At 43.4% G+C, this 18,112-nt stretch overlaps 1 protein-coding gene across 1 annotated transcript in view; it reads left to right on the top strand.

Moving 5' to 3' along the window:
• Positions 1–18,112, top strand: part of pusl1 (pseudouridine synthase like 1) — a 28,303-nt gene that overhangs the window by 1,208 nt on the left and 8,983 nt on the right. The window contains exons 3-4 of the mRNA XM_036532253.1: positions 6,515–6,702; positions 16,980–17,129. Coding sequence (XP_036388146.1) covers positions 6,515–6,702; positions 16,980–17,129 — 338 coding nt within the window. The remainder of the gene's footprint in view (positions 1–6,514; positions 6,703–16,979; positions 17,130–18,112) is intronic.

The raw sequence follows: 18,112 nt of genomic DNA, 5'->3' as shown, positions 1-18,112 counted from the left end.
ACTTTTGACTTTTTTGGCATCTAGTTGCCTCCAATCCATCCTGCAGGTTTCAGCTCCTAGTTGAATGCAAGGGAAGAATCTATGTACAAATTGATGTTTTTGTATGAGTAATAAAATTTGTATGTATGATCATTAACATCATGTATTTCTGAACTGTACTTCTGGACTGTTAACGATGGGTCATTTCAAGCTTCTTTCATATGAACTTAAGGTCAAACCAGTGAAAGTTGTCATCAAAATGTGAGTGAGAGAGTGAGTAAGAGAGAGTGAGTGAGTGTGTACGTGTGTGTGTAGGTGTGGGTACACCATAAATCAACATGATTGTGCCATGATGAAAAACATATTGACACCTCCAGCCAGAGTTCAAGACATGATGTCATCGTTGTGATATTACACCTGACCCAAAAATGGATGCAACAACCTATCCCATCCTGCGTTTGTATAACAATTTCATTCTGTTTTCTTTTTCCTAGCAAAAAGAAGATAGAACAAATAGTTCAAGCAAACCTAATAGGTCTATAAGAGCTAAGAGCTATAATGGATAAAAAGATGTCACTTTTTTCATATTTAGGTTAATCTCTCTTTCCAACCTCTCTTTCCAATGTGTCCAACTCCATTTACAGGGTGGTGTTCCAACTCCATGGAAAACCACCCTGACCATTCAGCATGGATCTCTGCCTTTATTTGAAGACACATTTTATAAGTATATCTACAAATAACCAACAAGCACAAGTGGTGGAGCAGTACCCACAAATGATCACATTAATGGACAGAGATGTCACCAGGTGCGTACCTGATGTTTGTCTGGCAAGCTAGGTTACCTTTAGCTGTGCTCATTGAATGGTGACAGTTGTTTCTCTGCCACATTGAACACATTGAACAGTTATATTTCATTAAATATACTACTGTCTTCCCTTCAAAGTTATCAAACAGCCAAGTTACAACTCCAGTGATGCAAAACCAGTACTTTAGCATATGCAAGATGACCAAAATAGCTGTATATAAAGATAGCACAATGAACCAGGGAGAGGATATTGTCCTTTACATCCCAGAAAATGTCTTTGAATGTCCATTTATTAGGTTGTTCTCAGATAATTTAAACAGGCTATTCATAACGGAGCTGGAGGTGTCAATACGTTTTTCTTTATGGCACAATCTTCATATGTCATGTTGATTGATTCTGGGCCAGCCGTTTTTTTTTCGGTAAGAAGCAGGTCTGCCAGTGCACAGATGCTTGTGCACTTTATTTCTGGCTTTCAACTGTTGTCACTTTTTTTTGTCACAAGTACTCATTCAGATATGTCCGTTTTTTTTGGAAAACAAAGCTGTGTAGAATGAGGGCTTTGTGAAGTTTCCCATTTGGTCTTGATTTTGAGCAAGGAGGAAAAAAATAACCCATCCAAGTCAGCCAGTGATTGCACGCCTCAGAATGAATGGCACGTTATATGTCAGTGAACAAATAGGATGTGGCCTTATTCAAGTCTACTGGAAGTGTTCTTTTTTTTGCCAGTGTTTATGTTCTTTGGTCGGTGTCTGTGCCAGTCTCTTATTGTGCCTCATTCTGACACGCAATATCAAAGACTGCTTGAGCCAGATTTGACAGATGTGCACCCGAGGCAGCGGGGTCAGCTTTGTGGCGATATGGAAAACTACAGTAATGAGAACGAACATTCGCTCGCCTGTTCCAGCACCCATTTGTAATTGCCACGAAATCAAATTATTTGGAATGTTCTAGAATGAGGAGCGTTCTGTTCTTGTGGTACAGAGCAGCTGTTTGATCTCCCTAAAAATGCATATTTGATTTGCTCTTATGTGGCTTATCAAGGCCTGTAGGACGTGGACTTACTGGAATATGTCTGGAGTTATAGCAGCCTGTTGAGAGGAGTCCAACACCTTTGTTGATTCTGGAAGAAATATCTCACAGAGGCTTAACAAACGCTAAGTTTGAGTTTGGGCCCCATAAACTGACACAAAACGAGAATTTCATTTTGGCAAGGGGAGTAATGAACAAGGGTTACATTGTTATTGTAACCAGTTTGAATAGTGCCTAGGCCAGAGTGTAGTCTCTTTACATGGGTGCATAGTTCTTCTTATACTGCTGCTCAGCACTGTCCGGAGAGTGTGAAACAGATTTTATGCAGACCAGTGTGATTGTAATCGCTAATACTTTTCCGTATATGTTTAATTGCCAGTCAAGGGCTCAGAGATATGCGTCCTCCTCGTAGCCCGACCTCCCCGACTCCAGACTCAGCCAGTTTCTTTCAGGATATTGCTTTTTCCCCCTCTTGATGTTCCTGTATAATCCAAGTGTTGACTAATGCAAATGACCTCCCTAGCTTTCAGAAATCCACCAATAGCTCTGTTACCCCGCTTTTAATAGCTCAGCTTGTGGGCAGGAGCATTTAACCCTGGTATTTCCTAACCCACCACAAAGACATTCTTTTTCAGTCAACGCCAGATACTCTGTCACATAAAAAGGAGGCCTTCTTAGAAGACGTTTGGCTGGCAAACACAGAACTGGAGTGGCACGCTGAGTCCACTGCTGTCCAGCTAGGCCTTTTGTGTTTACCTAATGGATTAAACCTACCCCAAGATTGGATTTAAAACCTGCGGTTCTCCTCGCAAAAATGGCAGAAAACTACTGTTGTGGCTTTCTCAATTTGGCACCAGTCAGCTTGTCTTACACAAGTGTCTGATTTTGGCTGTAGTTAGCTCAACATTGACTCTGCTGGCACAGCACTTTCGGGGCCCACTTGTCATTTGTAGTCTGTCAGTGCCTGTTGCGAAACACGAGAGCTTCTACAGTTGTAGTCCAATGGATCTCCTAACAGCCAAAGGGTGTAGGTCGTATCTCATTCTTGTCTTGCGCTGTGTCCAACTCCATCGACTAGGGGTCTAGAATGGGAATTCTGTGTTATTAAGGTTCTACATTATAGAGAAAAGCTTTAGGTCAGTCAGGTCTTGTCCATGTAGAATTTTAGTCAACAAACTGCCAACAACAAACTACTAATCCAATTACAGAGGAGGGGAGAGTAGCCTGAGCACCATTTGGGCTTCTGCACAAAAGCACAGGCAGCACAGAACAGAAGCAACAAAGGTCCGTCCAAGCAATACTGAATTCGCTGGGCTAATACATAGACGGTCATACTCTAACAGAAGCATGTGGTCAGGCTCCTGTTTTATGTCCACTGGTGTTACACATCGAATTTTAGTTAAATTTGAGTTGTCTTTGAACTCAGTTTCTACAGAAGTCCGCTGTACCTCTGTGCATTCCCTGCTGTTGGCATTACATATGAGTTGAGTTGACAATAGTTTGACCTGAATATGTTTGTCTAACCTGTATTGTGGGAAAAAAAAGCTGATTCATCACCTTCCGTAGTGTTGTAGTGTTCTTCCCACGCTGACTCAAAGCAGGTCTGGGAAAGGACACGTCAATCTTGTCTTTTCCTGGCGAGTCTTGCTCTGTAATAGAATCGTAATTAACCCCCAGAGTAACCGTTCCTGGGGCTGTCACACTGGTGTGGAGGCCTTTGAAGAATCAGTTTATTTAAAGTGCAGCGTTCCTGATCAATTAGTCAGTCAAACGGAAGAGTGGAATTTACGGCCAAGCCTGCTAATTAATGTAACCTAGAATTAGTTATCCACTTGCATCAAGGTAGTCAAGGCAAAAAAAAACAAGAGGAGGATGTGTCCACTTGAAGTGTAAATTATAACCCAAGTCACAAAGTCGTTGTTTTGCATTGTGTTGCAGAGCGGTGGTTGACGTACTCAAAGGACTGAAGATAGAACAGCCTGCAGGGCAATGGCATATACATTGCCTGGAGCAGAGTTGTTTATTTCTGATTAGAACACAGGGGACGGCAGCTTCAAGTTGACTTTAGTATGTCTGCAACACCTCTCCTCTGAATAATGGTAATTTATCTCTGTCATAAGGCACGTTTCCTGCTGACTCCTCTGAGAAAGATTTCTCTCACTCAGTCCCAGCATATGTCATGCTTCAACTTTGCAGGATCTCCAAACCTCCTGCCAGGAAGTTGTTCTTCTATGAAAGAAATTGGTACGAGCTGATCAATCCGTCAAAGGTGACTGCCAGTTGAGCAGTTCTATTGTGAAAAACTGAAAGGCGTGTCCATCGTTGGCTTTCGGGTGGCCATGGAGATACCAGACTCGGCATAGGTCCGTTCCTGTACCTCAGGTGACGGCCATCTGGGGAGGACAGGCAGGCGCTCATAGGCTGACAACATGGTCTCTCCAGCTCTTTCAAGCAAGAGATGAGGAATTCCTTCATCTCCTCTGCAGATGCTTTGGAGAGCATGAGCCTTTCTGTCAGACCACCATCCAGACAGCGCTGGCCATTTATGTTTTACACGTGTGCAACACTCTCCGTTGTTTCTCCCCAGCAGGGAGCTAACCACTGAAAGCTGAAGGCTGTTCTCTCAGCACATGACAGTGGAAGGATAAGTGGTAAATCGAAACAGGAAGAAAGAGATGTATGAGTAGAGGTTGGGGCAGGGTAAAGAGACGGGTTACGGGCCTGTCTCCACACAGCGAGCCCTGTTCTCAGCCAGTTCTGCCTCCGGTCCTCCGGTTCCAAGAGGGGCGCGAAACCCCAGGGAGCTCGCACGTTCCAGCAGAACAAACACAGGCGATCTTTCCTCCAGATGCCTTGGATCGCTCATCCATTTGGGTTAATTTAAGGACCTACTTTGGTCCTGTTTTTAGCCGCGGCACTGAAAATGGGAAATCCACTGTTTTCTTCCTGGGGGAAAACAAAGCTTGATTGTGAAGGTGAATTGTGGGTCTTTGGGGACGCTGGTGCTGCATTTCTACATGAAACTAAACAGAGCTGAATAGACACTGAAGCTTTTTTTGCTTTGGCAAACTGTAAGCACCAGCAAAATTAACTAGGCGTATCGTTTTTATTGCTCTGTTCACACAATACATGTAAAGTCATGGAAACGAAATGTGAAATGTGCTTTTCATTCTGCCTGTAAAACACAGACTTGAGATAAACAGTGTTGTTCTCACAGTATTCCTTGTTTAATATTCACCCTGAAGGTGTTGGATGTGTTAGATAGTTGTTGGTGTTGAGGCATGTCCAACATACTTATGTGTTGTCTGGAACATGATGGCATGTGTTTGTGTAAGTCTACCCCCTTACTTGTGGATTACAAGTGGATTACAAGTATCAGGTTTTGCTGAGTACAAGAGGATGTAAAACTCTTCTGCATACTTTGTGTCAAAAAATATGCAGAAAGAAATTCTGCATGAAAAAGTAGGTGAAAAGAAGCATGGCAGTGGTCATCATGTAATTTAATTTCTTTGTAGTATGAAGAATGGAGAATTACGCGTTTGACTGCATAGGGTCTGTAATTGTCAAAGTACTGATAGAGAAAACGTGATTTGAATGAGAGTACATCTCTCTGTCTCTCCGTGAGCACGTTTGAAACTGCCCGATCAGCAGTTGACCTGAAACCTGAGCAGTGACGTCTTTGTTGCAGTGAAGATCAACTGTGTGTGTACACACAACTATCACGACTATGATCTGTGCATATTTATATGTATGAGGATACAGCCAGCCGATGCCTGCATGTTTTGACTGACAGATGCTTTTGTTTAACTTGTCTTTTTTTGGTCATTTCTCTCCCCCCACCACCCCAGCAGAGCCAGTGTTGGCGTCTCTTTCCCCAGCTGGCAGGCAGCAGTGCAGAGCAATTACTGCCTTCTGCTCCCCAGTGCAGGTTGAAGTGAGATCTGGAGGCCAGGAATCCTGAGATTCTGACAGAGTAATCAGATATCCGAGCTGGGTTCGCTTACCCGTCCGTCCTGTCCTGGAAAACGGCTGCTGTTGAGACGCGAACATGCGTCAGGGGCCAGTGTGGAGAGGGAGCAGGAGCAAGCTTTAAGCCTTCCTTTTGTTTCCTTTACAGAAAAATAATCCTTGTCTTAATTTTGATTTGCTCTCCTCCCAGTTGAATGTATTCATGTATTCTTCAGGCGTTTATGAACAACACTAAGCCCGCTCCTTTTTTCAAGGAACTTGGGGCCCTAGGGCTTTAAGGCGGTTCATTTTGGTTCACTTCTATTAGTGTAGCAGTTTTGGCATCTTACTTTAATGGTAGTTCCATGTTGATTACAGGGAAATCTGCTCGTGGCCGAATGTCTGCAGTAAGCAACCAAATTAGTCTAGTCTCCTTCGATGAAAGTGATAGGAACAGGGCCATGAGCCTTACAGTATCTGTACGACACGTTCCAGATTCCTCTGAAATAGCGACAAAGAAGCAAAGAGGGCAAATAGGGCAAAGAAGGCAGCAGCCCTCAAACAGTGACAATGGAAAATGAATGGAAGCTTTCTACACATGACTGTGGAAAACAAACCACCTTGGGCACTAAACTAAAAGAGGAGACTGAATCTCCCTGTATCCAGGCGCTCGCATATGAAAGAGGAAGTGACCTTTGGTGTCCATCCTGAAGCTGATGTTATTGTTCTTTGTTTTTTTTTGTCTGCCAACAGGATGCAGTGCGGAAACTGAAGCCGGTGAATGAGGTGGCTGTGTACATCTCCAGCCGGACCGACGCGGGGGTCCACGCCCTCTGCAACTCGGCACATGTGGACATTCAGCGGAGGACTGGTATGCCCCCCTTCACAGGAGAGGTCCTGGCCGAGGCGCTCAACTTTCAGTTGAGGCCAGAGGCTATTAGGTGAGTGAATCCCATTGACTTAAAAGGCACCCAGGGTGGGTCTATCATAGTGAAATATTAAATTAAATTGTATTCATGTACCAGATGCTCTTATCCAGTGCGACTTCTAGCACAAAAGAACAGAAGTGTGTCCATTGAGTTGAATGAGCAACAGTGTCAGACCAGGCTAACAACACTCCCAGACCAGTGAGTGTGAGCATAACGGGGGAAGCCAAGTACACACATTACCATACATCACAGATACTAGATGACAGAATCAAAAAGACATTGTGATAAGTTTTGTTTATTTTACGTGTAGTAATACAAGTAGGAGGTGTTAAGGGGTGGTGATTGAGGGGGGGTGAGATGCAGAGAGGTGGGTCTTCAGTCGGCGTCAGAAGATGGCCAACGATTCCGCTGTCCTGACCCCCCGTGGGAAGTTCATTCCACCACAGGGGGACCAGTACACACAGTCATCAGCGGAAACCCAGTGGAACTTGACTGAAAAGTATTTAAGATTCATAGATCTCTCCTTTGTAAGGGCCAGTGAAACCTCTGGGCTTAGTATATGTCAGTAAACATTTTCCTTAGGGTTGTTTTTGAAGTACTCAGTTACTTTTTCCAGAGAATGGTGATAATGGTCAGTCACAAGAGTTTCTCATTATGTCAGACTGTGTCTTGCCCTAGCCTCTGAAAACCTGTGCAGGACTGGTCAAATGGCCACACAGTCTAACTAGAGCTTGCCCTCAGGACCAAGCATTCCTTCCAGCAACTACATAAAGTACCTCAATCAAATGAAAAATTTTCAGGGCCTAACAAGTTCTCGTGGTGATAAGAGAAGCATGCATATAGTATAACAGTATTGGTCTTCGTGAGAGCAGGGGCTGCTGGGATACCTGTGCACTGTGGGTGTGTGTGTGTGGGAGAAATTCAGCAGCAGAGAGTCACGACCCGCCTTTTGCAGTGCTCGACTGTGGAGCGAAACATCACGAGGCGGATGTAATGGAACGAAAGGTTCTGGTGTCAAACACAAAATCTATACTGTGCAATGTGGAGCTGAAGAGCTTTGCGGAGGTGTTTACAACACTAAGCGAAATGATGAAAAACAACTGTCAGTTGTACTGGAGGGAAAAAACACTGTAGCTGATTATAGTATGACTTGCCAGTGCAACATGGAGGTTGGGTTTTGGTCACAAGATACTTTTCAGTTTGAACAAGCAGCCCTCTACCATCCGTATGGTGAGAGGGTATGTTCTCAAAATAACTATGAGCAGATATTGTTGTCAGGAACTAGATCACAGCCCTTTACATTGATCATATAATGCTATGGTATAATGATAGCTTTACATTGGTCAGGAGTATTGTTAAATGTACATATTTGCAACCTTTCTTCACTGCTCTGGCAAAGGACTAGTGTAGAGAGTCCAAAGGTTTGGTTTGGTAACCATATGTGACACCAAGGAGGGCGCAGTACAAATTTTGTTTGTTTTCTTTAGGACTCAAAGCAGCTACGTCATGCTCATGCTGCCGTTTGCATCCTCCTGTGAAAGGAAAATAAGAGAACGCTGAAAGCATTATGCTCTGTGTTGATGCCCCATGACAAATGAACTGGAAAGTCAGACCTGGGGAAAAGACTATTTTTCCCCTGTGTAGACTTTCCGTCAGCTGTGGTGAGCTGCAGGTGTTAAGTGTTGTCTCGACACCCTTGACATTAGAAAAGGAAATGAATGTAACGGTAACAAAGTGATGAATCATATTTTTCAGTAAATTAAGACTGGAAGCATTTTCGCTGTGTTTGTTTTTCTCAGAGTCTCTTGTGGATGTTTTAAAAAGGAGGAGCGATTCTGTTACCTTGCAGAGCGCAGTACTCCAAAATTAGACTTTTCCAGCACATCCAGTTCTCTCTGGGACTCAGAATAGCAGTTTTTTTTTTTCTACAGGAGATCGGTAAACAGAGACTGTTCAGGATTGGGCACTGCTGGCTTTTATAGAATGGCCTTTTCTGATTTTTGTTCAATGTTTTGAAACAGTGGACACCTGACTAAGAGCAGCATCCTCCTGTTGCATGATAGTCTCCTGGTCCCTGATTCTCCTTCACATATCAGGACAGCTTGCCGAGGATAGTTGATACGAAACATTGATATCCATGGTTTTGCCAGTGATTGAGTGCCATGTTTTCTTGTAAGAACATTCCAGAAGTCAGTCACAGTCTCAGAGCTGTACATTGTATGGTCACAGAGGGCTGATCCAATGTCAGAAGGGAGCGTAAATTGTAAATTGTAAATGAAACAATTGTCGGCCAGCCCTTTTTAATCCAGAGATTAAAACTCCCGTTTTTCTTGATTTGAATAATAATTATAATCTGTTCCCCACATTTTGTCATACGTAGAGATTATCACAATAAGAGATTTTTTTTGTACCATTCAGAGTCAAATGTTGGTTTTTGTTGTCTGTCTATTTTTTTTTTTTTTTTAATGTCAAAGCAATTAGTTGTGTGTCAGCTCACTGGCAGCAAAGCAATGAAAGATGTAGGCTATGTAGGTAACCACTCAGCAACTAGATAATAAATGGTTATAAAGTTAATATTCCCCATCTTTTGCTGCTGCTTGTCTCTCTCTGGATGCTGTAGCTACCTACTGTTGTTTAAATTTTATATATAATTCACAGTGTATCATATATAATAATTAGTAAAGATATGATATCCCTTTTCTAATTTATAGAACTATGTCTTAGAAACTAACACATCTGAATAGAGGTGGAGTCACTTGCTGTCTAATTAAATTTTTTTGTTCGCGCACATTTTTCACCCGGTGGAGTAGCTGGGATATGTGGTGTCATCTGTGTAATTTGGCCAAACTCTGATCATTTAGCTTGTTCACAGGGAGGTGAGAATGAAGTGTCTAATCAGGAATAAGGCCCCTATTGTGGGCAATTTTCAGATCACTGGTGCGTGGCTTTCCCGCTGCTTTTTACAGCAAATTGAAGACACTTTGAGGACCTCTACCGATTTGAGTTCAGCTACCTTATAATCAGTAGCTAACCGTATGGTTATCATTTAATATGGAAGTCTAACTGAAGCAGTTGGTACAAACCAGCCACTTTCCCTGGCTGTTATTTCCCCTGCGTTTCACCCTCAGTGCCTTTTAATGGCCTCTGCATTGCCAATTTACCGTGCGTTTCCGCAGATCATTCAAAGTATTTTTGTCCAAGCAATCTAGCTTGGGATTACTTTGCTCAGGGAATCAAGCTGCAAAATGACAATGAATTTCCAATTGTGACCTAGATAAACAGTGCTCGGGAGTTTCTGAGAATCTCTTTCATGGACAAGTGCCAGGCCCCTTTGTTGAGTTTTCACCTAAGCCAGTGATTTTAAAGAGCTGCACATTAAAACAAGCCTGTGGGGTAAGAATGATTGGAACTGTGAAACCAGAGCATGGCAGCTTTTTTGCCGAAACACTTGGCACAGACTCTGTTTTAGCACAGTAAAACCGTTTCAAGTTTAATACATGCTTTTATCTCGGGGAAAAAAAAAATTAAATTGAATTTGATATTCAAACTCCTCACATCTTTTTAACTCGCTGGCCCACTGGAATGTGTCCTCAGGATTGTCCATTACATGTCACAATATCATAATTGACAAGAATTTTAGTAATTAGTTAAGAGAAGTTTTAGGTAGATTACGTACAATTTGTGTATATGGAGTTGCCATTTAACAAACATGAAAAATGTTATTCAGACATAACCAATTATTCACTTTGAATGCAGTTTCTGTTCAGAGAGATGTCTTTAACCTTTATTAAATCAATCCAACTACTGGAAATAGAACAGGCTTTAGTCATCGGATGGCCTTTTAAAATCATCCAGGACAAATGTATTACATCTATCCACGCAGTCCCAACACCATGCAGTCTTCCACCTTTGCCCTTTAGGTGCAGCCACCTAAAGTGGCTATTGCCCTAGATTTCTCTAAGGCAGCAGTTCAAACCACAATCTTTACACTGATGCTTCCTCAAGTTGAGCATCCTTCCTTCCCCTGCCAGCCTCCAACCATCTCTTACGTAAAGTTCCTTCACTCCAGCAGGAGTTGTGGGAAGGGGGGGATAAAATTAGACCATTCAGATCTGAGCCGAGCTTGTCCCTCTCCCACCTCCCTGCTCCATCCTTCCCTCCCTCCCTCCCTTTCTCTTCCTCTCTCTGCCTCTGAGATCAAAGCTGGAGTAGCCTTTTTTAGACAACACATTTTTGGAAGCGGTTGAGTCAGCAGCCCGTGAATTGATAATGTATGAGAGAGATGCAGAGAGGGAGGGAGAGAGGGAGGGAGAGAGAGAGGAGGAGAGGAAGGTAGGAGGTAGGAAAGAGAGAGAGAGAGAGAGAGAGAGAGAGAGAGAGAGAGAGAGGGAGGAGAAGAGCGAGAAAGAGCTCCTGCCCATCGTAGCTTCGATCTGTAAAAGCCCAAAGGGAAGAAGAATGAGTCAGTGAATTTGGAGCAGGGTCTTTTGGGGGGGATACTTTATGGGCCTGGGCCAGGAGTAGGAGCCGGGATGAGAGGAGGATGTGAAGCCGATGGATGCTTCTAATGCCATCTGGGTCACTGAGCCGATGTGCTCTGTGAGGGAGAGCTTGTGATCGAGGGCAACACTGAAGCTCTTCGCGTTTACTGTGAAATCCATCGTATGGGTGCCTCATTCACATGCGCTGCCCTTCCACACACTGCCAGCAGAAGATCCCTGTGTGTTAGGCAGCCCTTCATCCTGCTTTTACCCTCTCAGAATCACCCATGAAATATTAATCTTATAATAGCATATGCAGTATCCATCAGCAATTGCAGCAATTACTTGGTTTCCAATAAAGAGTACTGCTAAATAAAAATGCAAACATAACAGAAAATAGGAATACATTAAATTTGGTTTAAATACATGAGGGCTATAAGGGCTTTTTACATTAACTGAGGTGACGATTCACCCACAGGGAAAGGATTGATCTCGCCGTTTTGAGTTTCAGTGCCATTGCTAACATCTGTGGCTCTTTCACACAAATCAAAGTGGCACATGTCTAATAAATGACAGATAGCACAAAGGGTTAAACTGCGGAAGTAAAGCTTCATTTTCCACACTGTTGGCAACAGAACACCGCAGGTGATGTCTGAGGTTCTTCAATACGTTTATATGGTATAGTTCAGTGTATTTATTTATTAGTGGTAATTAATAATTTAATGAGTGTGCCAGTAAGGATGCATGAACCATTTTTCTTTGCATTCCAACACTGCTGCATGAGTTAAACTGGCATATTCAGCTGTAACGTGAATTTACACTGATCTGCTCAATGGATCACATAGAGGTGGCACTCCACAGCTGCACGTGTGTGGAGGGCAGTCTCTCACTTCACTCGCTTCACTCGTCTCCAGAGGGCTGCCGTGAATCGCTTGAAACGCACATGAAAATTTCAACGCTGAAGCGGCGGACCGCGGGCGGCGTGCCGTCGGCTCGGATTTGGGCTCCGCCGACGACCCACTCCTGGCAGATGCGAGCCCCCCGCTCGGTGTCACCGAGATGTGGGTCTCGGGGAGGGTGACCTACTTTTGCTTCTCCGCCACCGTCCCTCTCTCACTCTCTTGCTCTCCCGCTCTCTCTCGCTCTCCCACTCTCTCCGTCGGCCTTAACGCACCGCCGCACAGCCGCGCCGAGCACAGCTTGTAACATTATTCTTCCTGACTGCAGGTACACGGCAAGACAAATAAGCTCTGTGGAAGGAAGAATCTTTCCATTCCAAGACTGTATTATGCATGCATCTCACTGCTCCCATCTTTCATAATTCATATCCCATAAGACTCATTTCAAGTTTGAAGCACCACACTCACAATCAGAGGCAAAGGTTTTCACCAAAACTTTTAACCTTTTAACTCTTTACTGGTTTGAAGTCGCACCATCTGAAGGGCTCTTTCTTAATGAAACAAGAGGGGGTGGACTTGTCAGTTATAATATTGAACAGCTCTTGTTCCATAACTGAACTTTCCGGAATAGCTCTCTTGATTATGCAAGACAGATGTTGTTGTAGGGGTTGGCCATGCAAGTGACAGTACTCCGTGGAGAACACATCCTTTGTCTGCCTTCAGACTCCCTTGACACGAGCAGCGCTGCAAATGGAATTCACATAATGAATGTATTTATGATGTAGACACTGATGTGAGGACGGGAGATTTGACAGTGCAGGGAGACGAAGGCTCATTGCTTGCACTGGCTCCATTAACACCGGTGACCCCGCGTGGGAAGCACTGATGGCATTTCATACTCCGTAAAATAAAGGAGGCAAGGGTTGGGCATAGACATCAAAACAGGATCAATTTTGAATCACGGTCACAAATGAATCGCAAGAAGGCATGCCTTTGCATTATAAGAACACATGTTATTTATACAGCACTTTCACACAAGTTTGCAGCCCAAAGGACTTCACAGTACAAGATGAAGTACATCCACAGCGGTCAAACAGAAAATGTAATAAAAAGGCATAACAACGCAAGATCAACAGAGCCCTAGATTAAAAAGATGCAGAATTTAAAAGAGGGCTCTCAACACGAACAGGAAAAATCAAGTGAAAACGCAAAGTGAGAGCTTTGCCTCTCTGGGGGTGGGAATGAAAACAGCGGGAGTGGAATTCAGACAGAGTTCACTGAGTATTTGTCTGAGTGCTCAGCCAAGATGTAGTGGCTCTTGGGAACTCCCTCCATAAACCGATGGATGGGATTTTAGGGGCCATATGATTACATGCCAAAAACCTTAAAATGTAGTGTTATAAATAGCACCTGCGTATAAGCTGCTAACAATAGAAGCTGTCCTCAACAGGAAATACACTTTTACATCAGGTTTTACTGTAAGCACTGTAATGGTCTCCACCCAAAAAAAGCTCTATTAACTCTTTGGTACACTACAGCAAAGGGATGTTATGTGTACGTTCACGCATGAGGCTCCAGGGGAACTCTCCAAGGCTGGTTTCCGCTCAGTGGTGCCTGAACGTCACTGGGCTTGCCTTGTTGTTTCGAACATACAGCCAAACGATCTGAGGTGAGCATGGTGCAAGAGCTAATGAGGTCTCTCTGAACATTACCCCTGGCCTTCTGTCAGAAATGTAAATGTCACCTTAATATGCCTTCTCCCCATACTGTATGCTTACTGTTTGTCCTACAAAAGTGCTTTGCTTGCAGTTGGGTGAGTTACTAGGAGTAACATGAAGACTACTGATTACGTTCCAGGACACATTGTTCTTAGCCGCTGAGTGTGCGATTAAAAATTGGATTTGTTTTAAGCATAGTAATTGAATATCCCTCCAAAATGCATTGTTTCTCAACAACAGTATGCATAACAGATTGCCTTATATGAAATGATGGAGCAGGAAGGATCAAGTAGACACATTGAATGATTAGTGGTGGCAAGTGGTGTGTATTATTTTCTTGTCCCTACCAAGATGAATTTAACCAAAGACAAATTTCAATAAAACGGTGTCGAGCACCTCTCTAAAAACCTGCCCTGGCTAAATACCGAAAAAAGGGAGGGGGACTGAACAGTCCTCTTCCCTCTGGGTTTTTTGGCCAGAGGCGCATGGAATACACACCAGCTCTCCTGATGTTTTATTCAGCGCCTCGGTTAGCGCTGATTACCAAGGCTAGTGAATCTTTTAGCGAGACGAAGGACACCCTCAGAACGTCCTTGTAATGTTCTCTCTGACTCTCTCTCTTTCTCTCTTTGTTGTCTCAGTGTGTTGGAGGAACATGTAGAGCACCAGCCATGGCATTCAGCATGACCAGTAACATACAGCATTTTGGTGGGGGGGCTAAAATTACCAAGAGGACCAGAAACTACATTTCCAGTGTTTGTGAAGGACATAATCCTACAGATTGGTAGGGTGTTTCGGATCTAGGTCAATCTAATGGACTCTATGATTATTTTATAGGAGGGGCTCAAACCCAGTTAGGCCAAATATTGTCCCAGTACTTATAATGACTCAACTTATGATGAATTACTGTAACTGATTCATTATTTATAATTAATTAAATTCACTGTCAGCTAAATACAGATGGGTTCCAGCTTTTGCAAAACAGTGTGTTCCAGGAAACAAAGTCATAAACCAGACTGTCAAAAAGAAAGAAAGTCTTATTTTCAGTATGTTACCAAAAGTTATGTGTAATGGGTAAATTTAAAGGGTTATATCCCTGAACTCAGTCTAGAAGTAAAATTTGTTTCAAAAAAAGCCTTGGAAAATATGCAGGTGTATATTCATGAAATGTCAATACTGTGTAAGTATTTGTACATTTAAATATGCTTACATAAACTACACTATAAATATTCTGTGTTGTGCAAAGTGCAAAGCATAAGGGCTAGGGAGTTCCAGAATGCTGAAAACATCAGGCATTGCGTGGATGTCGTACCACAGTTTAACAGAAAGAATTTCTTCTGGAGAGACAACGCAAACTAAAACAATGACCCCTTTTGGGAGAAGCATCTTTGATGTCTTTTCAGACTTGTAACATTCCCCTTTTGCTGTCTCTTTGTCTTGCTCTGATTGTCACTTCCAAGCCTCTGTCTCTCTCTGTCTCGTCTTAAATCAGGACTTTGTGTCAAAATGGCACAAAATGGTGTCGAGTGGCAGAATTTTCCTTAATGTTGTTAATGTGGAAGGTCGCGAATGGGATCGTCTTAAAGCGGGAATTACGTGTACCACAGGGGAGCGTGAGAGGGTCAGGTATAGCCATTGTGTAACCACCTGAAGCCTTGTTGGAACCATAATACACTGTTGTCTGATATAGCACACCAGGTTTGAACTTGTATTTCAGTGGGCAGGGCGAGAGTTTATAATAGAAACCCATAGTTGTCAACCCATAGTATGACAAGAAGTGCCACTGTGGAGCCAGAGACTCCATGAGCAGTGGATCAGGGCTGAATGAAAAAAAAAAAGATCCTGTTTTCTTTAGGAGCCAATTACAAAGTGCTTCTGCATGAATTAAGAATGACACCGGCAAATTAGACAGCGCCGAGCCACATGAGTTTCCAGAAATGGTAAGAATGAAAAATTTACAAGAGAAGGGAGGCTGCGTACAAAACGAGTGCATCTCTGGGTTTTAAGAAACTGCTGCTGGAACTTGATTTAAATAACTCTGATCCTAGGTGCTGCTACTATTATTATGATATAATTGCACTAGTACGTGTGGGGTGTGGAGCTGCGAATATGGCACAAAGTACAGTGAAGATATGAACACAGGTACCATTCTAATGGTGTTGAAAAGTTCTGGCCTTGGCCCTGTCATTGGGCTAATTGTGTTAGCATAAGCCTAATGACTTCATGTCCCTCACAAAGACAGCTAAAGCTTTTTCAGCATGTGATGATACCGATGCCTCTGCGGATTCTGTGTGTTCCGGTTGATGGTGACTCCCATTTCTTCTTGTTCCTGCTGCCAGTTTTAGAGAAGACTTGCTTGGTGCTGCCGTTCAGGTTAACGCAAGCACTCTCCTTTATGAGCTGGGGTCAAACTGGGAACAGTTGGAGGTTGTACAGAGTAACACATTTTAAAAATCATTCCTGTCCTGGAACGCACATTAAAACTTTTATGAGGACAAGCCAGAGCTGCGGTCCCTCATGCAGTGTTTTTGGGGTTTTTGGATTTAGCTTTTACATGACTCACATTTGAGTATATGGCCAAAAGTTGTGCTTAAATTTTAGCCTTCCTGTTTAACTACAGAAAAATGGGACATGTTGAGAAAATCAACAGAGACTACCTCTCACAGATAAAGGGTCAGTAGACAGGTAAAATTGATGGCCATTGTGACCTTCTATGCAGTTAAGAAATGCTCTATGGCATTGCGGATACATTTTTCCAGCTGCTTCCTCTATTTTCAGACATTTGATGTGCAATATATATGTAGAACATGAAGGTAAAAAGGTGTTTAGTACTTGTGTTTTAAAATTGTATTTTGTATATATCTTTGATTATTAGGCTTGTTTAGTGGTGTTGTAGAGGTGGTGTTGGCTTTGATTCTTATGAGGTAAATTTGTCTTGTTCTCCATCTAATAGCAGACATGAATTACTTGTACGTATGCATCCCCCCACTTACATTAATTCTAAGGAAAAATGACCTAATTTGAATTATTTTGCTAATTCGGTCCAACTCTTCTGGAACATAATTTGGAGGTACGGGGGGACCCTCTGTACAATATAATTTATGGTGTAACATAGATTTGTAGTGGCATCACTGGAGGCAGGTGATAGCGTTTTTCATGTGTTTTTGGCTTTTCCTTTTACCCTCACCCAGAATCGTCGGGGCTCACCGCGTGGCCGACACCTTCCACGCCCAGCGCCGCGCCGTGGCGAGAACGTACGTCTATCGCCTGGCGACGGGCGCCAGCCGCCAGGCCCCACTGCCTCTGATGGAGAGGAACCTCTGCTGGCCCCTACGAGACTCGTGAGTAGCTCTCCCCTTTTCTCCCCTTCTCGCCCCATGCGCGGCGCGTACCGCAGTCCAGTCAGCCGAGGCCACGCGGGCCGGATTCCCCCGGTCTCCGCGCAGATGGGCGTGACGTAGCGCGGAGCCGCTCGGAAAAGTGCGCGGGGAAACTTGGGCAGAGACGGCGAAGCGCGCGGCGCATGAATAATATAAACGAACAAGCTGCGAGGAGTGAATGGCAGAGGAGTTAAGTCGATTATCTAGGACGGGTAAAGTGAACAAACAGACGTGCCGCTCTCAGCCAGGGTGCAAGATAACGTATGTGATTTTTTTCCGTTTTCTTTTTTTTTTTTTTGTGCTGCGATTTGGAAAAATTAAGTCTCGTAGGGTGATGCGTTTAATGCTTATCCCTCCACTTCACTTTTTGGTAAAAGTAGGGCAAGATAAGCTGCAGGCTTATGCAAGTGCGTAACTGCATCCCCCCACCCCCTCCACACATACACACTCCCTCCCTCCCTCTCCATCTCTCTCTTTCTCTCTTTTAATAAGCCTTCATGTTCCTGCACAACAGAACAGAACACAGTGCTATTCACTCTGTCAGCGTTCGCTGTAGTGACCTTGGTCGTCTCTGTAGCCATAGCTAATAAGAAAATGACATCCATACCACCAATAGAGGCAGTGACTCTATGTATATAGGTTTCATCTGAAGACAATACTGAGAGATGCTGGATTTTTCAAGGAAAACAGTGAGGTTTTCTTTACGACTGAAGGGAGCACCTCCTGATAGGACACTGTGCAGTATTTGTTGAGAAAATAGCAGCAAACGATCAAGGACTCAGTGTGTTTCTTTAGCCGTATGGATTTCTCCTCAATCAATTCAATTTTTGCTGTGCAAGTAAACAATATACTGGTTGGAAATTCTGCATCACACAAATTGACATGTGTAACAAACCAAATTGATTTAATGCAGTCTCAGTATTTCCTGTTTGCATGATATACAG

This window comes from Megalops cyprinoides, chromosome 6 (genome assembly GCF_013368585.1).
Source record: "Megalops cyprinoides isolate fMegCyp1 chromosome 6, fMegCyp1.pri, whole genome shotgun sequence".
Taxonomy (NCBI): domain Eukaryota; kingdom Metazoa; phylum Chordata; class Actinopteri; order Elopiformes; family Megalopidae; genus Megalops; species Megalops cyprinoides.
Note: the sequence above shows the minus strand (reverse complement) of the source record. Positions and strands in the feature narration are given on the sequence as shown.